This window comes from Onychostruthus taczanowskii, unplaced genomic scaffold, assembly GCF_017590055.1.
Source record: "Onychostruthus taczanowskii isolate IOZ18803 unplaced genomic scaffold, ASM1759005v1 scaffold21, whole genome shotgun sequence".
In the NCBI taxonomy this organism is placed as follows: domain Eukaryota; kingdom Metazoa; phylum Chordata; class Aves; order Passeriformes; family Passeridae; genus Onychostruthus; species Onychostruthus taczanowskii.
Genome location: NW_024499351.1, coordinates 5443060 through 5470878, shown reverse-complemented (window position 1 = coordinate 5470878; position 27819 = coordinate 5443060). Strand labels below are relative to the sequence as shown.

The 27819-nt window shown below is 36.8% G+C and overlaps 1 protein-coding gene across 1 annotated transcript in view; it reads right to left on the bottom strand.

Annotated features, from left to right (window-relative positions):
- The window catches only part of PRKN (parkin RBR E3 ubiquitin protein ligase), a 683114-nt gene that overhangs the window by 97836 nt on the left and 557459 nt on the right, over nucleotides 1–27819 (bottom strand). Inside the window, exons 8-9 of the mRNA XM_041404442.1 lie at nucleotides 22736–22797; nucleotides 11173–11322 (exon numbers count right to left, since the gene is read on the bottom strand). Coding sequence (XP_041260376.1) covers nucleotides 11173–11322; nucleotides 22736–22797 — 212 coding nt within the window. The remainder of the gene's footprint in view (nucleotides 1–11172; nucleotides 11323–22735; nucleotides 22798–27819) is intronic.

Sequence of the window (27819 nt, the reverse complement as noted above, 5' to 3'; positions counted from 1 at the left end):
TTTGAGTAATCAGTAAGTTCCCACCTCGTTTTCTCAGACCTCACCTAAAGGCTGCCCTCACTTTCCTGTTTACTCCTCCTCCATCTCCAGTGGGAACTTGTGCATTTCAGTTTTGATCTCCTGGTGGTTTTTAAGTCTATGCCAACAACAGATATATGCAACTATTCACCTATTTTGTTTTTTTCAGAATGATGGTGCTTAATTAGATTTTAACAAAAGCATCCTTACCATAAAAACTAAGGAATTTCAAAAACATATTTATGATACCTACAAGAAGTTCCCTAAATAAAACAAAGGAATAAAATTTACATTAACTTGAATTTAAAAAGAAAAGTAAGTAGAAAACAAAGCTTCCTTTATATATGAGAATGCTGTGGAAAATGTCTCATGCCTATTTTTTGTTTGCAGACTATATTGACTATATTTAATAACAAACACTGGCTTTAGACTGGTGGCCTGAAAGTCAATATTTTTGAATATAACAATTTCAGGTGTGCATAAGAGACTTATCAATGTCATTATTTGATTTTACCTATGTGAGCATTTTCACTGGCATAAAAATGACAGAGCTACATACAAAACTTATTACTGCTAATTGATATTTCTTAAGGGAAACAAGGCCAAATTTTACCAGCCTGTTTTACTGCCCATTTAATTTAGTCTCAACAAGTGAGCCACCAGTACCTTTAAGCCTTTCTCTTTATCCATTCACTTATTCCTTATAAGTGTCAGTAGAATACATCTGATATCATGGTAGTGATTGTCAGCCAATATAAAGTGTGAGCTTTTGGAAAAGAAAAATCAGTGGCATGAATTATTTAATTTTTGTGAAATACAAGGATAAAATGGAGTTAACTGAGTCTTGGTTATTCACCCAAGATTATCTGCCCTCAGTCAAGGCCTCCATTCAAAGACATATTTTATTATCCTTGTCAGAATTTTTACTTCTCTCTCTCATGAGGATTTTATGGGCACATAGTGCATTCTGGTTTCTATTATTTCCCACTGAATTACAGTTGGTCACTGTTCTCCAAATCTATGTCCTTGCTTTTCATTCAAAATGCTATTACTGTGTAAGGGATATCTTTTATTTAATTTGGTCATTATATTTTCATTTTATTTTCATGCTTTGCCCTTGACTTTGCAACATTTTCTTTACTCCCTTCTTTATAGCTTAGTGACCTTAATACAATTGTTAAAGTTGAGATGCAACTTCTATTGTAAACTCACTTTCAGAAGCTTATAACTTTACCCAGATATTCTCTTTCAGGCTGAGTGTTTTTTATGCTTTGCTAGAAGGAGATTTTTGTTTGAAACTTCACAAGCATTATCTATTTGTTTTGAGTTATCCAACTTAAAACGACAGCAGCTTTGCAGCAATCAGGACAGTTTTCAGATGCTTTTTTCTGACTATGATAATTGAAAATCAGCTTTGTTTCAGCACTTCAAAATCAGCTTTGATTGTGGAATGGTGGCTTTGCTATCCCTTTGAAATGGTTTTGAAATAATTAAGTTTTGCATGTGACATCATTATTAAATACCTTACTGAAATGCTAGTGGTGAGGGAATTTATCTCAGAATAACTCTGTTCTACTTAATTTTATTTTTAAAGGTATTAATTTTTTGTATGAGAACTACATTTAGCTATAATTTAAATGTTTTAATACCAGTTTCATCCCACTCTTCATGGAGCATAGGCCAAAGAGATGTATTACAGTGTCCAGTCAATCTGGATTCTCTATAGTACATAGAAGTAATGAAACACGTGCAATGAAAAATAAACATTTCTCTTGTACTGGTGAAATGAAAGGGGTAGCTTTGCTTCATTCCACCAACATACTATTGCAACTACAATGTGTTTGAAAAAGCTTTTCCTTAGAGAACCAGTGAGAAGCCCTGTATAACTGTAAACCCAAGAGGAGCGCTGGGAAGCTTTGCACAGCATCTTCTTTGTCATCACAAAAGAAATATTCTTCAGGAAAATGTCAATGCACAATACCATCCCTATGGTATGCTTGTACTCTGCATTTTCTGACTTTCCTTTTTTATCACAAAGACTTTCATAGCCCTGGTAAGCTACCATTTTATGCCCTCCACAAGAAAAATGGTGTTGTAGTCTTACAAAAATGAACCAACAGCATGGCTGACCAACAGAGATTTAATGTATTTGCAGAGTCCAAGTAAAGTTGAGAAAGACGCTCTTTGGGCATTTCTTTGATCACCTAATAAAGAAATACAAAAATTTACAAAAATTTTTAATTGGGGGTACTCCTTTTAGTAAAAAAATAGTGTAATTATTTAAACTCCAAACTGACACAAACTACCATTTTTCTTGTTTGTACTTACACCAAATAGACTCAAATCCCAAATCTCTATTACCCTTTTTACTCTGACATCCAAGAACATGAAGACTACAAGTGCCACAAAACCAGTAAAAAGACATGGTTTTTCAGCATGTGTGAGCTGCTTACTTTATGGATTTTGTGATTTACTTCTGAGTTGGGCTACAGGCTAGAATTATTCCAGCCACATAATGAGGACAATTCTTCTTTAGCATTCAGAACTTTGAATTTTTATCCTAGCTAAGCTAAAAATGCCAGTCAATAGATTCATTTTAATCTAAAGTCTTATTGTTCTGGTCCTAGCTCTTCACTCCATCATTTTGCATTGATTAAGCACCTCCTGCTTTTTTACAATAATGTAATAATACAATCCTAAGTGCCTCAGGAGGCCTTCATATGAAACTTCATATAAAAGGCAATAAATAGGCTTATTTGAGTTGTATTTATTTTCCTTTTCATTTACAAGTGATTTCCTGCATTCAGCCCATGTTTCTCTTTCCTGTTCAAATACAGAAATCTTTTAGAAGATTGCTCAAATAAGCTTCTAGCACAATTAGAATCCTCCCCTTGGTGGCTGCCATTCTCAAGCAGCATATCCTGTCCTGATTGCATTATTGTTCCCTCTCCAGTGATTCAGTGATAGATCTGTTTATTCATACCAAATCTTCCACTAACACCTAGTTTTGATAATTTACAAGTTCATTTGTACTTGTCTTACTGATTGTGAAACTGTAGTCAGTATATATAAGCAAGAAAGCTCAGGCACCTCCTGTGGTCTGGGACAGGCTGCTATAACCAGGACTTTTTCATCTACTAGCTGAAGAAAATAAGGTTGGTTTAAAATGGCTACACTTTTCTATCACGTGCAAAGTGTTTCTTTCTATCAAATGAGGGAGAATAATCTTATCCTGTATGTCAGTGAAATATGAAGACAGAATACAGAGCTCTGTTTTTCGTACATGCAGAATTCACTGGCAAATCCCATTAACAGTTTATTTTTCCTTCTTTCTGATTTTTGCACTCCATGTCTTTTCTGATGGGCCTCAGGATAATACATTGTCCCCTGACTGTCACACATATTTCTAGGCACTTTGCTGAAGAGGAGAGGAAAAAACCAGTTGCAAGTTTTCTCCAGTCATAAACTTCCACTATACTTAAGACTAGGTAGAATTATGAGTTCATCTAACATAATCTCCTGAGCATCATAAAGCATTAAAAATCACCCAGATACTGCTACATGGAGCCCAATTACTTTAATTAGACAAGAGCACTTCAGTCATCAAGAGACTAAACTGTGCTGTGCCACAGGCACAGTCCAAAATAGACAAAGATGTCATCAAAGCCTGTGGCTCTTCAAATAGCAAGGAATTTCTAGGTGAGAAATGCCCCCTAAATTCCTGGAGATGGTATTTAGCTCATCCCCCAAGGCTGGCACAGAATATCAAGTCTCTGACAATAAGCCCTGAAAGAAAATGTTGACTTTCCTTCAAATTCAGTGATCAATTTATCCTGACCTGAGCATGACAGCATGATACACTCAATGGGTACTTAAAAGCAGGAATCTCTGCAGAGAAGGTACTTTGTTTCGGGGATCTTTTTCCACATCTATGTGCTAAAATCAGTTTAGGTAAACTGTGGATATTAAATTATGCAAATTTTTGCATTGCATCTACTGTAAAATCCTGTTTTCTTTCCACAGGTGAAGAAAATGGAAGCCCAGGCATCTTTGGCTCTGGAATCTAAATATTGAACAAGTGACAAAGTTGAATATCCCTAATTTGTATCCCAAATCCCAGTTTGGTATCCCTACTATGAAAATCCCCAGCATCCTTTCAGGGGATTGTTTGATCTAGCAATTTACAAGGACTAAGAGTTAGCTGATAAATCCTAAAATCAACTACTGATGTGATATTTAAATCCACCTGCCATTTTATCTCACCCTTCAATTTAAAATGGGTCTCAAATGCTTGCAACTTCAGCTCATTCCAATTTCAGACAAATTGGTTAAATTGGGAGGATTTATCTTCTGCAAAACAATTGTTACAAATCCCAGTCTGAGCTGGTTTACATCCGTAGACATCAGTTTTATCCCCTCTAGTTCCTAGGTCTGTGTGTCCAGTTTTGACTTATCTTCACAAGCAAGAACTTGATTTTATCCTAGTTTTCTCTAATACAATTTCCCTGAATCAAATATAGCGTTATTCTTATATCTGTGATATCTCTAGATTACAAAGAACATCATCCTCCAGCCTCTTTTGGGTAACTGCCTCTTTTCTCTGCTTCCTTGATCCTTCCTTGATCTTAGAACACATATGATAGATTAAAATTATTTTAAATTTTACCAGGCAGGCCACAGAATAATAAGTCAAGCAAAAAACAACTGAAGACACTGCACTTTCAATTTGCAATGTGTAAGTACAAAGCCATCTTCCAGATGTCTCCACCACAATGCAGAAGGTAAAAGCTATACCCTACATAAATCAAGGGAAAAGCTATACCCTACATAAATCAAGGGATACAGAATTTTATCACATGATATGAGTCATCCCATAATATTCTGGACATCTAGCAGATGAAACTAATGAAATTTCAGTTTTAGCTCATGTAAAAGGGAAGAGACTTGCATATTTTTCAACTGTATTTTTCTAGCTAGTATTTCATAATTTGGGATGTAAAGGAAAAAGCAGTTATTCTTCCACTATTAAACCAAGTGCAAGCAATTGATTTGTTTTCTGTATAAAAAGTATTTATTTTCTTTTGCTAGTCCTGTGAACTAATGTGATCCATATTATTAAAAATGGAAACATTCCCTAGATTGCTTTATCCATTCAGTGCTAACAGCTGAGTTTCATATCAGATCAGTGAATTGCCCTGTGCTGCAAGACATGGGCAATGGAAAAAATCCACCTTGGCAGCAATACATAGCTGGCTAATTGCACAATGCAATTCTGGGGTAAACACTTATTAAAACATTAACATTCTGCATCTTAAAAAGCGCCATGCTTTTACGGTTCATTTTAACCTATGTAAAAGAGTACCAAAACCCCTCCCCCTCAAATCCAAAAAGAATTCTGGTCAGCCTGTCATATTTTAGCAATTGAACAACTTGCTCAGCTACTGAAGTATAATGTGTCAACAAGATGGAATTCCACTTTCTAAAGGCTAGAGTGCCCACTCAATAGAAGAAAGCAATACATGATTACTGCTTAGAGCTTGTGGCACAGTGCTAGCAACTCAACATTTAGCAATAATAGAAAATGTCTGTCTCATTTTCATTCCCATTGAAAACACTCCCATACAATATTACGAAACACTCCTGCTGTGAGTTGGTTTCTGAATTGCAGCAATATCTTCAACTATTACCTTTTCCATGGTCACACCTTTCTGGTGAATTCTCTTAAAAGCAAAAATTTAATGACATACAGATCAAGGACAGACACCTGAAATGTAATAACAAGGAGTAACCCTTCAATTTTGCGATGGCTACTAGATAGCAGCAATCTCCTATTTCCATTTTAGTGTTCTGCAAATGACATAAAGGTCTCAAGGTCTTTTGTTTTCTGAATTATTCCTCTGTTTTTCAAAACCACGGTGCCTCTATTTTCTGCTTCAACTTCAATTTCCATCTTAAAACCAAGGGAAAAATACAGATCATTGTACAAACAGCCCTTTTTTACCCATGACCTTTTATTCATCTGATTATAAAATTGAAAAGATTTTTTTCAGTGCAAGTACCTTCAAAGGTTGGCTTGAATTACCACTACTCATCTTGACTATCTTTATATCTCAAATTATTTTAAAAGTTGCCTATTGTCTCTTTATATACATTGAACATTCTCCTGGTACTACTAACAAAGAAACAAAGTACATGTCCTGAACCACACATTTATACCTACATCTTTGTTTGAAAAGAAATTCTTTGAGGTTAGTCAGACTTTTAAACATTTTGATCAGATATTATATATGAATAATATAATAAAATCAAACTCGAGAGGAAGAGGAATTAGAGACAGCCCATGTTGATCATGACAATGCATTGCATTAAAACTGAACTTGGCAATAAAAGATTTATAACTTCCAGATGTGGAAACTGTTTTTTACTTCAAAACTTCTTGTGCGCTTTCACATATATGAAACAGTATTTGCAAGCTGGTCCAGATTCCAGAGAAAGTGCATTCATATTGCACTTCAACTGGCATATAAAAGCCTAAATGAAACAACTCTACTCCAGAAGTTTAGAAGGACATACACAACTAACAAAATCATCATTTGAATTATCAGAATTAAAGGATAAGAACTCATTGCTCACAAATTTTATCATTTGGATTTGTCTTCTCAAAACAAAAGATTTTCCCCAGTTGTTTGGGGTTTGCCTGCATGCAAATCACTGGGTTAAACAAAGACATTACTGAAGATGAAACGTCTGCTAGGACGTGCATGAACGCACAATGATGAATCACAAAAATCCCCAGCCTTGCAAACAACAGGAATATGTATTGCACTTCTCATGTAACTATTTTAGTGTCCTCTATTCTTTTAAGCTTACTGAAAAGGCAGACAATTATTAATCCTACAAATATGGTGCAATTGCTTTTGACATGTGCTTCCTTAGCCATAGAAGAAGAATGCAAGAAGAAATCAATGAGAAAAAATTGCTGGGTAGAGTGAAATAGCCTTAGGGATTTTCTTTTATGTAATACAACAGCCTAGGAATTCTATTTATAAGGAAGACATGGTATTTATATCTATTGATTTTTTTCAGGGACCTCTTGTAGTCTGCAGCCAGAAAATTTAACCTATCCTAGATGGGAACGCATCTCTTGATGTTCTTCAACGTACTATGGTTATGGAACAGTAAATATGGTGTAAAAGAGATGAAATAACCCCAAATTTTGTCCTCCCTTTGCAAAGCTATAAAATTTACTTTACCACTCCATTTGAGTACCCACTTGCAAATTGGAGTTTCACATTAAGGGATCTCAAAGAAGAGCAATAAAAACATCAATTAGGACAGCTTATTCCTAAGATCTTTAAAAGTGTCACCCAGACCTTAATATAGTTTAAAGTGGTCTCAAGACCTCAATGAACCTTCAGGAGTCTGGTCTCTTAGCCAGGGATTATCAAACAACAGCCAATCTGTGGAAACACATTCTTCTTCATGCTTATATATGCTATGCTAGGAATGAATAAACTCAATGGGAAAAGACCAGCAGAGGCTCTGTCCCCACTATCTTGTATTTCCCTTCTCACCCCTTTTCAAGGGATAAGTCAAGTGATATTGCATGCTGCAAAACATTTACCATTGTTGCTGCACAACGTGCCATTGTGGGGCAAAATCTGGGATGCAGTTACACATCAGTCAGTTATCATCCCACTGAAAGACATTGTCAAGGAATGTTTTGCAAGGAAACTGAGCTGTATGTGTAGAAACCAAGGCACACTTCTTAACAAAAAAATTGTATTGCCCCTTTCAAAGATCCATTCTAACCTATTTTTAACTCCAAGCTTCTTTAATGTGTAGTAAATAATATGCCAGTATAATATAAAACAAGACAAAAATGTTTTATTCATAAAGCTTTTGTATGTCTTGTTTACCACAGCTTTTCCTGTCCATAGGCCAACTGGTACAATATGTACTATCCACTATGTTTTGTTGCTGTTTTCTAGTATTAAATATGTCAGGATTTTATGGCTGAGCAATAGAAGTTAGTAACATAAGTCTGATGCATAATAATCAAGGTAGAATAATGTATAATGGTAATATCTTAGTAAATCAATTAGTAAGTTTATAGTGAATAATAAAAACCATGAAAGATTAGACATCAGTAGAGTCAGTCAGCGGCCTCACAGTATGACTTTAGGTGAGGACCCCCATAATCATTAAAAGGTTATCTGCACGCTTCTATTCAGTCAAAAATAAACCTTTTGTCTTGATTTTAATTTGGTTTTCCCCCGAAATCGTAAATAGATAGCAGTGTCTGACTGTAGAGGGTACATATGGGGATGCTTACATTTAAACTTCTTTTCTCATCTTTTTGCTACAGTTCTGCGTAGGCATTTATCAGACTGTTTCTAGGCCCTACATGTTGCTGTTTCCAAATTTCCTGAGACAAAGCAAAATCCATCTTTTAACTTTACCAAAGGCTCTTTTAGCAAATGATATGCATCTTCCTGGAGATTCACATTTACCTTTGATATCAATGATAGTTCCTCCACAAAAGATATTCTAGTTTCTCATTCCATGAAACAGAGTAGGAAACTGAGGAACCCAAAATGTCTGCGTCCTAGCCTGGCTCAGTCACCTGTTAATTTCTCATTATTCCTTCAGTTTTGGTCAAAGTTCTTATATGTTTGGGACTGCCTCACACAGTTATCTCTCTGAATATCAGAATATTTATTTTGCTTCATTACCTCGTGGCTAGATTATTCTCTTTTTGGTTCCTTTTCAAAAATGGCTGATGAAACCCCTTCCCACTCACTGTCATGACTTTCTCTTGACCACCTGTCCTTCCTCTCTCCCCTGAGTAATTTCATCAGCAAATCAAAATCCTCAACTACTTGACAGTTGTTAGCTACCCTAACATGCCAATACAGACCTGAACAACCAATTTGTTCTGTTCAATAAGCAATTATTTCTCTGCAAGGGCTTTTGTGTCAATAACAGACCAGTGATGCTGGATATAGCTTCAACTATTATATGTATGTAATTTAACTAAAGAAAGAGGTCCAAACACCCCAAAAGCGACTCTACGTAACCAAAGTACAACTTAAAGAATGATGCAGATATTCCTAAAGAATCTCCAGATTCACACTACTTTGCTTATTTTTTTGCTTACCAGCATCAGCAAGGAATGTATTCCTAATCTAAGCTGTACAGGTTAAGTGTTCCAAAACATCTTTTGCAGTGTTTTTTTTTGGGATGGATAATAGGAATATTCTTCACTTCGAGCCTTTCTCTGAGCTTTTAAACCACACACACACACACTCATAAGGAAACACTGATGTCTAAAATGGATCTTCCTGGATTCCATAAAAATTAGTGAAAGGCCTTCCCACTGAAAAAGGTCAGATTTTGACTGGGAAAAACCACATCACAGTTTAAGAATAGAAAACATTGAACATGACTTCATAAAATAGAGTAAAAAAAAAAAAAAAGCTTTTCTAGCTGTCTTGGTGTCCTTGCAGGTGGATCTTTACCTTCAGCCAACTTTATCACCCGCATTTGACCTCAGTGCTAGGACCCTCACCACAGGAAACCTGTGACATATTCTCCTTAAGGTTACCATTTTTTAGGGTGCAAAGGAAGATTCAAAGACATATTTTTACTCTGTTCCATTATGGATTCTGAGGAAGGACCTTACTGTTACCAAAATTTGGCTTCCAGATCAGCATCCTGCTCCTCATTTCAGCCTAAGTGAATCGTACCCTGCAATGCCGAAGACGTCACATAATTCAAAACAAAGGGTGAGCTTACACTCAAGGCTGCAGATCTGACCAGATCTGATCACTACTGAGCACAGTGCAAAGTCCTTAGGAGGAGACAGAGCAGTTTGCTAAACCAGGCAGTATATCAATCCTTTATGCTACAAACTATTTACACAGCATTTGCACATTCAGAATGATAATGAATGAAGCTACAAAATACAGTGTGACTTTCACCACTTCCAGGCAGAGACCCGAATAAAAATTATATGTGATTTTATCTCTTCTAACCAATCCCTAATAGTTAATCCAGAGGCATTCCCTTTTGTTTATGCAGTCATGTTTCTTATTACTTTCCCAGATTCTGCTTTATTTTATAGCCCTGTCTGCTCAGTGAATTTGGGCAGTACTCTGTTTTACACGCACCACTGCATGGACAGATAGGAAGTCTTACCAAGGTCGACAGATGCTAACCTATTCAAAGAAGACAAGTTACTGTGACTTCCTAGTTCACCAAACTATTATTCTTCCACGGTATCAGTTTGGGCAATATCAAAACTGCAATAAAAAGTGCATTTTCCACAAGAAAGACAGCAGAAAGAGCACCCTAGTATTTTACAAATATACATATTTTATCTTCTCTCATAGTGTTCATGGAATTCTGCCATAATGCCAACTGGAAAGAGTCACATAGTGCAAACACCAGTTAGTCACTCTGACTGAACAATTAATAGGTTCTTTTATATATAGATTTATCTCTATGTATATCTATTTCTCCAAAAGCTTAATTCTTGTCAAGTACTTGCTTTTTCTACTGCCAAAAATGTTGATGGTCCATATGATGTGATTTCTTAGCAAAAGTATTTTCAAGTTTCATCTGATTTTGATTTCCATGAATCCACCATTAATTGCTCATTCTCTCGCTTACATTTTTTTTATGAGTAAACAAATATATTTCTATTTTTCTTTTCACCATGTTAACATGCACAAGCAATATCACTACAGTGTCACAAACAGGCTATTCTCTCTCTTCTTTTTCTGTAAAAAAATATTATAATGAATGGTTTGCTTAAGATGCTGTTCATTTTTGCTGAGTTTTAGGAGAAGAAAATCAGAGTGCATTTGGATTTTCATTTGCACAGTTCAATTTCTTACTGTAACTATTCAGTAACTTCTTAAACCAAATAAAGCAAAGAATTATGGAATGGATACATTCTACACGATGAAGTCATCATTCCTGAGCCATTGTGCTATATCTAAATTGTTTAGCGAGCTGCATTATCCCACCCTGGTGGGAAGGGCAATTCAGAGTCACTGAAAAGATAAAAACGTCAACCACATTTTCCCCCTTTTGTTGTACAGTATCAATTATTTCCCACACTGCTAGAAGGAAAACATAGGTTCTTACCCCACAGCCTATTCCGTTGCCTGGTTCACACAGGATTCTCCTCAGCCCTGGCTCAGGGAGCAGACCTGCCCCACAGCCGGGGGTCGGACACAGCACTCCTCCCATCTGCAGCACGCACTCCTCGGCCCCATAGCGCTGGTAGCGGTTGTACTACAAAACAGAACACGCTGGCCTTAAACTCCCGGCAGCATGCAAAGAAAACCCCCAAATCTTTGTCTCTATCCCTGATAATCCAGTCAATTATCCTAATGCTAGTCACATGCTAAGTTCAGGTTGTTTGTCAAAAGTCTAAAGCTTTGCAGTGTTATTAAACGGGTTGTCACTCTGCTCCAACTCACATCATGTACACAGTTTTCTGGCTCACAGCCATTTGCACCACCATAAGACCATGTGGGATACTAAAATCAAGAAAACAGCAGACTGTTTCTGTAAGTAACATCAAATACACTTATATTACTATAAAAATTATTGTAAACATCATAAAAATAGTCCAACAGAGAAGTGATAAATGCTGTATAGACACTGAAGAGAACACACAAATAAAGCCCTTTAGGGATCTATCGCTAGAAGTAGTGTAATGTTTTAGACCTTAAGAGCTGTAAAAATTTGCCTAGGCAACTTTATTTTAAAAGCAAGCTGATCATTAATCTGATCAGCAGAATAACTCTCTCATATGCACTCCTTTCAATGCTAGGTGTATATTTTCCTGTGTCTCCCATTAAATTTTCTTTAGTTTTTTCACTTTTCATTTAATTCCTTTCTGATAGCCTAAAAGGCCATGGAAATGCCTTGATTTTAATGATGGGGACACTGACACACAGCAATATTAAGTAACATGCTCAGTGTATGCTCAGTGACAAAAATGCCTGCTCTAAAATGACTGATGTCGCTGCAACAACTTTCCCATGTGTAATTTACCCTGCTTTCAGTCAGAGACAAGCTGAGCTGGTACAAATAATGCAGTGCACATGTAAATCACATCCACTCTAGGGTTCTGTGTTGGTGCAGTTCTACACCAGTGGCTGTATAACCACTGTAAACCAAGCTTCAGATTCACCTATAAATCTGCTCTACTGTGGAGGGAAATAAATGAAAGCATTTGGTCCTAACAGCCCCAAAGAAAACAGGCAAATCCAAAAGGCCAAAGAGGAAGGGAGTAGGTATGAATTTTCTCCGTGAGTAGACTTTATGGTGTGCTAAAAAACAAAACAGGACTTTATGTTACAGCACTCACAACAATATTTAGTGCTTCATAAGATTTTATCCCATAATGGCTCATGAAAATCCTGTTCCCTTTTTTGGGAGGATAGCAAACAAAAATTTCTTTCTCCAATCCACACCCCTCTCCAAAGAAATCTTTTGAGGAAAATGGAAGCTTTAGGACCAACACCTCATACACACAGCATACAAAAAAGAATTTTAAATTACAAAGAAGGCTCTATGTCTTTTGGGTACATTTCAGAAGATTCTTCTGCAAATGCTGGCACAACTTGTCTTGTTAAACTCGCTTTTTAAAATAATATTAGACTTCTTAAAACACTATAACATAGAGACACAAACGTTTTTAACACAGAAAAAAAATCAAAACTTAAAGTATCGAATTTTGTTAATTAAGAAAAAATCCAAACAACCTCTGAAAAGAAAAGCAAAATCCAAAAGGAGAAAAAGACTTCAAAATATCTTTCAGTGTTTGAACTGCAGCCAGAAATTCTGACTTAAGAATCTTGTATTTGGAAAATAATAGTATTTTAAAAGATGTGCAAGACATGCCTGCAGTCTCCTTGAATGCGGGGGCTCAAGAAGTCAGCTGGTGTTTTCCTGTGTTATTGTGCTTGAACCCAGTGTAATGCCATAAATATTTAATGCTGGATGCTCTCAATTTTCAGAAAAGTTTGTGATCCTTCCCCTATATACGTGTTGAGTGCTCTGAGTCATTTGGCTGGCCTTTACAGAAATACAGGTAAAAAACATAGCTCCAAAACTCTCTGGCAGCCTAATTTTTCTTCAGGGCACAGACTGGACCTGAAGGTGAGGATTGTGTGATTGTCTTGCCCTGTTAAGAGGGAACTTTGTGCTGCATGTGGGATTGTTAACAGCTTCTCATTAAGAAGGCAAACACCAGTGACACTGTAGCTGAGGTTCTGTCAGCATTTACATTAAAAATTCTCAGCTGGAAAAAAAAGAATATACTTTCCAGCCATTAACTTAGCCTAAAAGGGCATGAAGAGATTCCCCTCATTTCCCTATTTTTTAAAAAATTTATCTTGTTAGGGAAAGATACAGAATGTAAATGTCCAGCTTACCTACTGACAAGGTGGACAGCAACATCATTTTCTGTCCAACAAATTTAACATTTTATACCAGTTCAGCACAGGACTCATTCCAAATCTGTATGGCACCCTCCCCAGTGATTTTTATACTATAACAGCCAAAAAAATGATCCAGAAAAGACCCTGCTAAATTAATTTGCATATCTTGTTATCTAGTTACCAGCCTGTTTTCTACCTTCAAAGTCCAGATTCATTTATGCCATTTTCCAATTTCTTTTTCCTTGTGTCCTGCTCAATTAAAACCCAGCAACCAACCAAAACACAAAGTAGCAGAACATATACCTGTTTGCTGCCATAGCAAAATCTATACAACATATGTGGATTTATATTCTTTTTTCAGTGACGTGAAACAAAATGACTCACTTTACATTAAGAGTGCATTTATAAAAAACTTGTACAGGACCAAAACAATTATCATGAATTATTAATTTGTATATAGTGACAGACCATGTCTATTAAAGACATTTTTTCCTATACACCACAACCATATGTATCATACTGGACTCATGTAACCAACCAATGCAATCCATTAATCAAGTCAGTTTTCAGGAGCCCATGATGTGTTTTGATCATATCTCTGGATGAGATACTTAAGGATATTACCGCACACAATACCCACTGGTTTACTTCACCTCTTAACTGGAGACCTAATGTGGAATTCATTTAATTTAGTTTGAATTTCCACTGTTATGATGCATCTAGTTGCACAGGTTGTGAAGACTTTTTTATAATTAACAGGAGAGATGGGATGCAATTAATCTTTAGTCCTTAGATTTGTACATCTGCATAACAACTGAGAACTCAGGTGCCCTGTTTTTTCTAAAAAATAACGAGAGATTCGGCAACTTCCTAGATAATGGCATTCCTAGATAATGAAATTGGTGACTTACAATAGCTGATTTAGTTCCAATAATTCTGATCCTAACTCACCTGCCCTAAGCTATTTTTAAAATCAAGGATTTTAAAAATGAACCACCCCAGAGAATTTTAGCTCATATAAAATTAAACATCTAGCCTAAACAAGGCTCCAATGAATGAGCAGAAATAAGATCTCAAGGAGGGCATTTATCCTGACTTAGATATGATGTCTAAGATGGGTAAGATCAATCACCCTATGGAAGCACTATGGTTGAAGCTGGGAAAACTAACTTAGGCTAAATATCTAACATGTAAAGAGCTGTCATTGAAAGATTAATCTAGCTCTTCTGTCCATTCAAAGCATGTCACAGTATCTATTACTCAATTTCTATCATTGTGCCTCCTATTTAGAGATGCACTCATCATGTGTAAAGTTGCTCTGCATGCTACAAGGAGAAAAGCATCTCCAATTATTTTAGGAAAAATCTTTCACAAAGTATAAAATATGGGAAACTTGATGGAACTGGCATTCGTGGCACCTGATTTCATTCCTGGCAGCAGCACAGCCACCCTGTGGCTTTCATGTAAGTCATTTAATCTGTGCTTCTCATCAGTTGCCCGTTTGTAAAGAGGAAGAATGATACTTGCTGATTTCAATGTACTGTTAAGAGGCAAAATCCATTAATAGTCATGAGGATGTCAAATGCTATGGTAATGAGTGGCATAAAATTACACAGAAATCACCAGCCATCTACTGCTGCTAGAAAGCAGCTTCCAGAAAAAGCATGTCTTTACATTAAAAATTCTCAGCTGCAAAAAAAAGAATATACTTGCCAGCCATTAACTTAGCCTAAAAGGGCAAGAAGAAATTCCTCGCATTTCCCTATTTTTTAAAAAAAATTATCATTTATGTGCTACTGTAACAAGGTCCTCAGAAATACAGGTTGGTAAATAGCTGCTGGATTCCCCTAGAACTATATATTTCAATACCTATTTGGAAAAAAACCCTAAAGCTTCATAAATACAATTCACTGTAAAACATTGGTGCTAAGACAGCTAAAGGTATATGAACAAGGTAGGTGTAAAACATCCTGTTTGTTCTCTGAAAACTACATCCCTTTGTGAACCTTCTCCTCAAATTGTGAATTGTCCCAGTCAGCCCAAATCTATCCTTTTCAAGGAATAAAATTTGGAGTGGAAAAAGCTCTACTTATAAGCTCAACTTATGGTATTTAGACCATAGAATGAAGTTCTTTTGTGTAATCTTTGTTAGTAAAGACTTGTCAGGGCCTTTAGATTATAAATTACAGTATGACATAGACACAGAGGCTGGATAATTGCAATCATTTATTCCTTGCTTTCCACTTTCCAGGTTGGGATGGTTTCCCTTGAGTCTTAGAATGATATTGGGTTTTCAAGCAGTGGAAATTCAATCATTTGATGTTGTAAATCAAGGGTAATATAAATGAAATCTCTGGGTTGACACAGGAATAACAGGTTAATTACAGATTGCAGTCTTTCCAGTCACATTGAGATTCAGATACCAAAACACAACTGAAATGCACCTGAATGCACAAAACTCCTGCAAAACCCACTTCATGAACACATGATTCCTGACTGTGTCAATTAATTTACAAATTATGATTTAATATCTTAGAATCATAAAATGGTTTGAAATGGTTTGGATTGGAAGGAATCTTAAAGGTCATTTATTCCAATGCCCCTGCCACAACACAAATGCCCTGAGCTGTTTTAATTTTGCTTTTACACTTTGGGTATTGCTTTCTTTATTTTCCTTCCCCCCCCTCACCCACCAATCTAAAAGCATCTGCTCAGTAGCAGCCTTGCAGACAACTTTGGACAAAAGTATAACACTAGATGTGAAGCCCAAATCTCTGAAACATAATTCAATTACTTGTTTCTTTAACTGCATGTAAGAGTCTCAGAGGAAAGCAAATCTACTTTCTGGAGTCAGATTGTTTTTACCGCTCCTATAAATCAAATAACCATCTGTGTGTTTCAAAATTAGATTGTGGAGGCTATTAGTCCATAGTGTAGACTAAGCACTTTATTTATATGTATTATGCACATACAAAAACTCAAAGAATTAGTTCCATAATGTAATTAGGCAACTTACAGTACAAAACCAGTAGTACTCCTTGGACTAGTAAAAATACTTACAAATGTGTAATCTAAAATACAGATTAAAAAGTGATGAACTGACATGGCTTTCCATGGAGCACCCCTAATTTATTTTTCTTGAGTTTTTGGGCTTCTCTGCTGGCCCCTGATCAAATTGAAAGAGCAAATTCAGAGGATCAGCTCCTTGCTATCCCAGGAGCTCCCAAGGAGACAAGAAAGACAACCACCTCTAGAGGGCTGGAATTTGCCTGACTGGAGAGACATGGAAAATTGGGTACAAGGAGTTGTTAGAAGAAAATATTCAGGTAAGAAATCTCTGACTGGATCAGTGCACCACAATCGACAGACAAAATTAATCTGGAGTAGAGATGGAGAGAAATAAAGAAAGTTTGCAGTTAGCAGAATGATATGAAAGCGAGCACAATGTGATCTAATGAAGAAAGGAGAACGAGCACAGTGTAGGAGTTAGCACTGTATTTGCAAACTACTGGAGATCTGTGATCTTCCAGCAGATATTTGGGAGATCAGTGTGAATAGACTGGATGCCAGAGATAAACATTTGGTTTATTCTGACCCTTGTGGAGCTCAAATTCACACGCCTCTTCCCGCTACAAGTAACAGCCATCAAGGCTGTAATTGATGCAAGGAAATCTGTTCAGCTGATGCTGTTGCAAACCATGGAACTGCATTTCAGTGCAGTAGATACTGGTTCCCAATTCTCATGTCACAAGAGTGAGCACAAGAGTGTATATTTCCTGAGTAAATATACCCAGGAAAATATATTTTTTTCTTCCTGATGGCAGATCAAAGCCATCCAAGGGATGGAAGAAGTCCTAATGTCCACATGTACCTGAGATCCTGAACACTGGCTTCAAATCTTCCCTCTGAATTAAAAAAAAGCTAGGTGGAAGAGAAATTTCAATTCTATTTAAAATGACAATTTTTTTTTGTTTTGACAGAAAAAAATTTCTTTAAATAAATTTTGACTAAGTACCTTCTATTTTCTTTCTCTTTATTCTTTCAGCTGTTGAACCAAAAATAAATTGCTTTCACTTGCCTACTGTACAGTAAGTTCAAAAAGTGTTAGAATGTAGAGATATCCTGCTTATGACAAGAACTTAAAGGCTAAAGTTATCATAATCCAGAAGAGAGAAAACTGAGGAATTTTCATGAATCCAAATTACCTCTGAGTTAGGGAAGAAGGTGGTTAGGAAGCATTCCAGGCAGGTATAGCATAGGAAGGAAGGAGAGGCATATCACTAGACATATGAAGTTGCAAGATTATAAAGTTTGTTGTGAAGTTCCAGCTATTAAAAAAAGGTGGTGTAAAGAGGATCAAGAGTCAAGTGCAGTAGCTCAGTCTGAGAGAGCAAGTGATAAGACTGTGGTGACAAATCCAAAAGGTGAGCCAAATGAGATGGAGAGAAAAGACACATTCGAAGGAAAAATGGCAGAAACTGAGATGTGTGTAGGTATCACTTACACAGAATAGCAGCTGAAGCCAGGGGACTGGGTGGGAAGCAGCAGAGGTGTAAGAACTACACTTGTAAAGATAAAGGTTTTGGAATACTAACAAAATAGCTTTGGCTTAGTAATTATGAAGGGGAGAAATAATCCAGTAAAAATTGATTTTGTTCTTTAACTGATTAGAATTACTGAGATGTAGCTTATATTTTTTCCAAGTGTAGTTATCAAAAAATCTTAACCCAGAAATACTTCAGAAACACTTTGTTGATCATATTTGACAGTTTCCTGTACTAAAGTCAGCTGATAAATTTATTATTATAAATTACTTTAAGACTGACTTTACATGAATATTCAGTAGCATTCATTAAAAAAAGAATCTCTAGCAAGTATTGCAATTAAAAAAAAAATCAACCTTGTCACACCCACACGTATACAAAATATTTTGAGACCTTAATTAATGTTAAATGATCATTTCATACTTGATCTCTTTATCTCCTAAAGTCACAGCTCACTGGAAAAACTAGCACAAACCCACACCACCTTTGAGGAGCATGGGGACATGCATCTGCAGATTTTCAAAACAGGGTATTCCTTTGCATAAATTTTCCCTAACTGACAAGGACATGTGGGAAAAAAAACCTCGAACCCCCCAAAAAACAACCCAAAACCTCACAAAAACCCCAGCGAAACAAACACCACCCCACCCCCCCAAAATGCTCCTCATTCAGGCTTGCTCAGATTCCAGAGATATGAATGCTCACAACAGCTCTAAAAAAAAAAAAGTGAGCAGTGATTTGAGTTTCAGTAGCAGCTGATAGGAGAGATCTGTTAAAATTGATCCTTCCCCTGTCAAAATATCAAGAAACTGGCCAATACATTCTGCAAAGTTGTCAGAGCAGATGATGTAACAGAGAAGCGCAGCTACACATTACTGAGCAGCTTCCTTTCCTGCCACCACCGAGTCATCTGCTTCATCTGTGCTGTGACCTGTTGGGGGCACTCAGGTATAGCAGCAGATTGCTTGCCCTCCTGTTTGTTTTCCCTTCCAACCTTCAGATGTAGCTGGTATTTTATTCATGAATCACAATATTCCATTTAAACAATTAAACAAGACTTGTTTTTTTTTTTTTTTTTTATCACTTTGGGGACAAGAGGGAAGTTTCTCATAGGGTCATTAGGGAGACTCCATAACAGGTCATTGCAAGTCATCATGCTATGCCGGGATATTGTGGTGTTTATGCTTGGAGTGTTTTCTCTGCTGTTTCTGGCAATGGCTCCTAGAATTATCTACCTTCCACTGTATTTGAACAGAGCCCATATTTGGTGTATTTTTAGCATATATTTGTAAGCAGCTTGTACTATCACCATTTGCAGAAACATTTACTTGCAGAGACAGGCAGCCTGACAGGGCAAATGGCTACTGCAGGAGACTTTCTTACATTGTGCTATTTTCCCATAGCTCCCCACTAACTAAATCTTTCAATCTGATCCTGGCTATATCTCAGATACTTAAGAAATGGAGGAGTTAGCCAGGAGATTGGGCTGCACCCATTAAGTTAGGGGAAATAGATGGATTATGAAAAGTGACAGCAAACTGCAAGAGAAAGCTCAGCAGAGCCTTGGGCAATTAGAAAGCTTCAGGCTTCACCCTTCACCTGGGACTCCATGTGCAGGAGACTCTTCTCTGTCTTGTACAGACCTGAGTGGACTGGGAGGCTCTGTCACAAGGGGGTCCAAAAGAAATCAGATAAAGCTGCTTCTGGAGACTCTTCCTGGGTCAGACTCTCTGGCACCATCTTAAAGATCAAGTGGGGAAGCAATCTGTGGCTGGATTTGTGTTGCATTTTCAGCCAATTACTCTGGAAGCAGGTTTTATGTGGTAGGTTAGGTACCCACAATGCACAGCATATACCAGGGAAGCTTGTACTCTTCTATTTCAGCATGCAGACTACAATTGCACCTTTACATAAAGTCCAAAACTAATTCCCTCTTTAAAAACTATCTTATTGCCACTAGATAAACCTTAAAAGAAAGACTTTCCACCTAGAATAAATTTTCCATAACGTATGTTTCTAATGGAATAGAAGACATGGAAATTTTACATGTCCAGGAGACTACCAAGAAGTTTGATTATTTGAACAAGAGCCTTATTATTATACTACTCCTTTAAGAAAATATTAATCATCAACTCTTCACACTTCTATTTCTCAGCATTAGTTTTTCATTAATGCTTACATTTATATAAAGATATTTCAGATAGTCAGGCAGACACATGTTTTCAAGGGGTTTGATCCTGAAAGCCACTCAAAACCTTTCTTTCCTAATGACATCCACAAATGTTACATATGGTAAGTATTTACATTTAAAGGAGCATTTATCTGGTCAGTTTATTTATATTTTTATTTACAGAAAACTAATGCTCAGTGAAGAAAAGAGGGACACCAGGGTTTTTTTTGCTTGAACTCTGAGGAATAGGAGATATGCAACACAGGAAACATGCTGGTGCTGGTGGAGTGGAATGGTGGAATGGAAAGAGGCTGGGAATATTTTGTCTTTCAGTACTGAGAAGTATAATAGGATCCAAAGTCTTCAAGTGATTTGTAAACAAAGAATAGATGCTTTTCTAGGCAATATACTGCAGTTTAAACAAGAATTAATCCCAAAAAGTCATGTAATGTGTATTCTAAAGTAGATCAGAACAGATTATCACGATAGTCCATTCTGCTTTTATAATCTGGCCTTAAATACATAAGCACTTTAAAAATAAATCAAGATTGGATATGAAGCAGGAACATATCCCTGTTTTTCTTTGGCTATTGCTTGGAATGGAAGAAAATATATGATGGTTTAAAATACTGAAATTGTAAGGAGTCTGAATAAAACAGTCTTATAATTTTTAATGATTTTTTTCTATCTAGTAGGCATGATAACAGAAAAAGAAACATCTTAGATATTTTTAAAAAGCAAATATCTAACTAACTAAATATGAGAAATAAATAGTCACATGAATAAGGACTTTGCCTGTAATTCCTTCCTTTCTTCATTTAGATGTATTTTAGTTTTTTTCCTCTTGTTTTTGCACCAGTTTATTTCCTGACTATCAAAGTGTGTGCTAAGTTCAAACAAAAGCTACTTCAGTAGACTCATGATAACAATGCTTTTGTAGGGACAGAATATATTTGCAACAATCCTTATAAATGTATGGGCTAATGGAATAATTCAAGCCTCACGACAATGACCACTCTTTGCAAAGAAAGTCCATCAATTAAATATTGCTCTGTCAGAGATCATTAGTCAGGCTAAGGTCCACAACTCCATTCTAGGGCTTTTCCAGGGGAGCTGTCAGGTCTGTCTGATTCAGTCCTCTCTCTCATACTTGCAGCCTTTTGGTTTAGCTGCTCCTTACTTTTCCTTCAAATTTCTCCTTTTGTCCAATTCTTCCTAGACTGCTTAGCTTTACCTCTTCACACAGCTTAAGGGCAGATCTTTTATTTACCAGTCTCTTCAGCAAGCTTCTGTATTTGGTCTTTCCCTTCCAGCCATTGGTCCATGCTCCTGGTCAGACCCTTATCATTCTGGTTTCTACTCCCAAACCCTTCAATGAAACAACCCCATCTCTTCATTCTACCCAAGCTTCATCTCATTCTGCTCTCCTTTTGTCAGGTAGCTCTAATCAGTCTCTTGACCCCATCAATCCTGGTCTTAACTCCTTTATTTCCTCTTCCTATGTCCTCAATCTCACCAGATTCCTGCTTCCAGTATCTCTTGCTAAGGAAAAGCTAAGTCCCTGAGAAACATGACTTGTGACTCTCTATAACAGCTGAAGTGGGGGGCTGGTGGAGGAAAATTGGATGTCTCGTAATTGTAACAGCAGCCACAATTGTAATAAAAAAAGGGAGAGTGACAGGGAAAGGAGAAGCAACAGGGTGCTCTTGACAATACAATCTAATTTAAAAATTATGAAACAAGACTTTGAATTAACATCTCAGGAGTTGTTCCTACCTTTGTCACAGCCCTCATACAACCTTGTGCAAGTTTATTGGTGCCAGGTTCATTAAAAGATGTGGATAGTGTCACGTACACCACACTAATGCTGCGTTTTCAGCCCCTTGGTCCCTAGCACCTGTGTCATGCAGTCAGGCTTTGTAACCACTGCCTTGGGAGGGATACTTCAGAGGAAAAGACAACTTGAATTTCAGAAGAATAGAGCATATGATAATTCAACTTGCCTTTCAAAATTTAAGGCCATTTCTCAATACCTCTGTATGTTATTTTCATTATTGACAAAACAATAACTGACCTCCTTGTGAGTGTTGTAACGCATGCTTCATTTATGCTTTCCTAAGGTCCCTCTACAGAAATAGTTTTCTGAGTGCAAAGCACAGCTATAATTATGAGAAACACTCTTTTAAAAGAGAAAAAAGGACACACAAAGGGACGGATAATATCATGAGTAGCTGTAAGCACCAGTCCTGTAGTCAGATTGCTTGTCTGTCTGCTGCTTTGGAGAGTCTGTTTACTGCTGTAGTCAAAAGCTGAAAAACTGTGGCAGGTAGCAGATGTACCAATTAATAAACTGTCAAAGCTGATGGATAGAATGAAAAAACCCCAACTCTCACATATAACTCCTGTGTGGTTTTTTCCCCCACATTTCAGGTCTTTGGGGGTCATAAGATACACTCTGTTTCCCTGGAGAGAGATGAAACTGTCTCATTAGCGTCTATCTTTCATGACATTAAGTCGCTGCCTTTGAGATGCTAACTCACCTGTTCTTCTCCCAGAATCCTGAAGTGATGAAGTTCTTTAATCAAGGAATCTGGACAGCCAGCTGTTGGAAAGAAACAAAAATACGCGTTTTAGAGCTTCCTGTCAGTGCACTTTCAGCATAAGACACATAGATGCAGAGATGATAGAATATACAGATTACTTTAGATAAAGAAGATTAGAAAGATTAGCCATGGCTCTACAGGCACCAGAATACTGAAAACCATCTATCAAATAATCCTTCCACGTTTCTGAGCATGCTACCAAGAATACTTAGAAAGGTTATATTCCAAATATTTTAGCCCTTTCCCCAAAGGACTACAAACAAAAGCAAGATGAAAAGGGCAGCACTGTCTGCCAGATACTTCCAAACCTTTGTATAAGCCAAAAAGCCTGTTAAAAGAGGGTCTCACATCAAAATATTGGAGCTGCCCAAAGCTGAATTCTCATTCACACAACGGGTTTGGACTCTTTCCTAAGAATAATACATGATTTCCCTGATTCCCTGAAGGATTTAATAGGCCTCACAGATCACTTTAATTTTAGCTGTCACAAGTATAACCCATTTCACATATATATGGCTGTTACCCCCTGGTGTTAACACACAAACCAAGAACACAGGCAGAGGAGTGATTTACCAGAATTTTGCAATGAGATTAATTTTCAATCACTACCAACTTTTACATCTGTACCAGCCAGTAAGAAAGAATATATCTTGGTAGCTGCCATACACTTTAATCACCTGTTCAGACTATGGTTCCCTTCCTGGTGATGAAGTCCAAGGCTGTTGTACACTACTTTTGTAAATGACTTTTGTAAACTACCAGACTAATTCCTGACAAGGCATGAAAGAGCAGACTGTGAGAGATATCTGGGCTTCACTCTTTTTACCATAAATTGAAGCATCTCTTTGTGAGCAGAGAAAATTCCTTAAAAGGAATTAAGAGCATAGTTCCTCTCAGAAAATGGGAGGAACCATGGTCTTCATCAACCTGGTTTTCTGCTGACGCTACTACAAATACCTACCTTTCACTCTTAATGACTGCCATTAGAAGAATACAAATGAATTTGGCCATAACTATCAGGAAGTCTCCACTAGCACCATGGTTTTACTCAAGGCCAATGTAGACATGGCCTACACTCACACTTTCTGTTGGTATAGCTGTCTTAGGGAAGCAGAAGGAAAAGACTACACTTAAAAGCAACATAACTAAAAAGGCAAAAAATGAACAATAGACACAATTACACCACTAAAAGTTTTGTATTTGCATAATTTTTCCACTTAGGGAACTGATTTAAATGTTACTCAAATCGACCTTTTACTGGTAAATGTTTTATCTTCATTCCAAGGAGGAAAAGGTGAAGAATGCATCATTTACACAACTTCATCAGCAAACGCTTACAAAGGTAAGACAAGGTTTGAAGTTGGCCCAGCTTTAAGCATATAGTAAGAATTGCCTATAATTGAATTGTCTCTTACTAAATATTAGTATTTCTTCCCATTTAATGAAACCTATGATATTCTTACAGGCTTCTTTTCACCCACCTCTTCCTCATGCATATTGGGTATTCACATATTTGAACATGAATTTTCAATATTCACATATTTGAACATGTGTTTTAGCTCTAAGTGATTATTTCTTAATCAGACTTTATTCTTCTCAACTTCTAGAACCACAACCTGTGTATCACTTTTAAATTTCTTTTCTCATTTTCTCTATGCTGTTTATTCTTTCTCAAAGCACTTAATCGTTCTTTGTACTCCTACCACAGAATCATTGCTATGCAGCACTTTCTTGTATTCTCACTGGGATTTACGTCTCCATTCAACTCTGCCTCACTAACTCCTTGACCTGAGCCCAGAATTGTATTCCAGAACTGTTGTCTTCTCTGTGTTTCAAATCAAAACTTATTGTATAAAACATGGTTCCTCTATCTTAGCCTCAAGTCCTTACATAATTAGCAATATACTTTCTTGCACATGATTTTCCCTGAAAATATCTGCGTTGATTGCATAGTGTCATAGGAATTTCTAAGTGTAGAGGATAATTATGATTTCATGTAATGCTGCCTGTTAATCTTTGACAGATGTTAGCTTTAGAACACCAAGTAAACTGCATTCTGCCATTTGGAGTCCTTACAGATTCTACTTCAATCAAGTATTTATTTCTTCCCTCATATTCTTTCCAGTTTACTATTCACTAAATGCCTTAAAATTGGAAGGTTTGCTTTTTCTTCCCTAGAAAGAACTTTTTCACTCCATTCTGCTAGAAATCATATTTCCCGAGTACCCTTTTTCCCCCCAGAAATCCATCCTATTCTGCCCTCACACATAAATTATATAATCTGCCCTTTATGAACTCCTTACATGCATCCTCTCTTTCTTCCATACAGGCTGGGTATGAATGGATTAAGAGCAGCCCTGCCAAAAGGAACTTGGGGGTGCTGGGGGTGAGAGGCTGGACATGAGCTGACAAGGAGAATTTGCAGCCCAGAAACCGAACATGTCCTGGGATGCATCCAAAACAGTGTGGACAGCAGGGCAAGGGAGAGGATTGTGCCCCACTGCTCTGCTCTGTTGAGATCCCACCTGCAGTGCTGCATCCAGCTTTAGGGTCCCCAGAACATCCTTCTGGATGTGGGTGTGTTGGAATGGGTCCAGAGCAAGGTCCCCAAGATCAGAGGGCTTGAGCACCTGCCTATTAGGAAAGGTGAGAGAACTGGGGTTGTTCAGCCTGGAAAACAGAACGCTTAGGGGAGACATCATAGCGGGCTTCCAGAATTTGGTGGGGGCTTATAAGGAAGATGGAGACAAACTATTTAGCAGGGTCTATGGTGAAAGGACAAGGGGTAATGGTTTTAAACTGCAGGAGGGTTGATTTAGATTAGATATAAGAAATAAGTGTTTTTATGGTGAGGGTGGTGAAACACTGGAGTGGGTTGCTCCATTCAAGGTAGGGCTGGCCAAGGCTCTGACCTAGTTTAAGGTGTTGCGGCTTATTGTAGAGGAGCTGGACTAGATAACATTTAAATGTCCTTTCCAACTCAAACTATTCTATAATTCTATGAAAAACATGCATGTTTAAGTGTTACTAGTCATCCACTGCTGCATCCTCTTCCAAATGCAATATTTTGTATAGTCTGTTCTTCAGAGACTTGCCCAACCTAGTTTTAAATCTTTTCATAGTTCAGATTTTCACTGGATCTTTCTTAGCTGATTATACAACAGATCCTGACGTTACTAGCAAAGAGAAAGAGCTTAAAACCTATGTCACTGTTGGCATGATTCTTCCCAGCAATGAGTTCAGAAATGTCAAATGCATACCATATTGAATTATACTGACACGTCTTAACAGCCTGCTGTCTGTGAGAAGTCATCTCAGATTGTCACATTTCAGAAGCAATAATTTCAGGAAAAAAAAGAAATCTTCCATTTTTTTTTTTTTCTTTTAAAATATTTCTGGACATATTTCTGGTGTTTCCTTTTTCTATTTTTAATTTCTTCTTTTCTGTAAGTGGACCTTTGTAAAACACGTGTTAACACTGTAACCTATTTTTACCAAATATCTGTGAGTTTTGAAAAAGTCTTGGATTTTGTTAAATTCCTGCACCATGACTAGAGACAAAGGTTACGGCAAATAACCATCCCACAAATAAAACATAAAGAGACTTAAAAAACCCCCTCTCTGCTCAAAACGATTAAGAACTATTTTTTATCTCACCCACAAATTCCTCCATATAGCCACCAACATATTAGTGTATATGAAAGCACACATGGAACCTTGATAATTATTAGTAGATAAGCACAGCACCTGATGGGTACACTGGCAAACTGTACACACCAAACATTTATAGAAAAGTGTATTTTCTAAGTCTCTGATGTGAAACTAGCACATGCCAAATGATATAAACTGTGTTTTACAGATGTCTGCTATTTTCTATAGAATGCATTGAGGATTAGTTTTTATGCCCTCTGTCCTAAAGAACCTGTTAACGGTCTCAACAATTACCAAAAATTTTCACTTCCCTCTTCCCAATAATTACTTGAAAAGTACATGCTGTCATGAAATTTGCACAGACATAAACCAAACAACAGGAATATTAAAAAAATAATCAATAATAATTACACCTAAGAGCGTTGAAAGAAAACAGTGCAAAAGCACGGACAACTGGTTTCAACCTGAAGACAAAACTCAGGATTGAGGACACCTACAGGCTGATAAAATGGCAGCTAAATGGCTTATTTTTTGCCTCTTTCAGACCACATTCAAACCTATGTGTTTCATATGTTCTCATCTGCAGTGACTGTTACAGGTTCTTGCTACCTATGAAGGCAGAGCAAGATATAAGAAATATAAAACTGATGCAAATATTTAATACTTTTATACCACTTTTAACTCTGCCATAGTTCCACTGACCTCATAGCAATCAGATACATTAAACTAATTTGATGTTTTAGGAATGAGCCCAAGTCTAAGCAGGAAAATAATGAAGGGATGATGCCCAGTTCAAAGGACCAGCAGCTTTATAAAGTCCCAAGTAATTTCTTTGCCTCTATTTAAAGTTTTATTACTTAAATTAAATTTAAGCATTTTATTTGCTTCAACACATTCCATCATATACCAGTTTACTTGTTTGAATAATTTTGTTGTTACTTGATTCCCATATTGCTTTATAATTTAACTCCAAATACTGTACTTATGAATGGAAGGTGAATGGAATTTAAAGCTACAGAAATGTGTAACTGTAAACTTGCAATTTACTTTGCGGTATTCTCTTCATAAACATATTTTTAATCTGTTCATAGAAGTACATGTATCTCCAAGAGAAGAATAAAGAAACAAGATTTAGGAAGGATGGTTTGATGCCTCCTAACATCATAAATACACTGATTTCAATTGGTCTGAACACACACTTTGAACTACACTTGTAATTAAACTATGATTCTAACTACTACCAATTTAATTACCCAAATCTTCACACATTTTTTCTCAGACAGAATTAGCTTCTGTTTTTTATTTTTTTCTTTAAATTATCCCTTTGTATGACTTACGTTCTTCAGAGAGAACATTCAGAGAGAATGCAA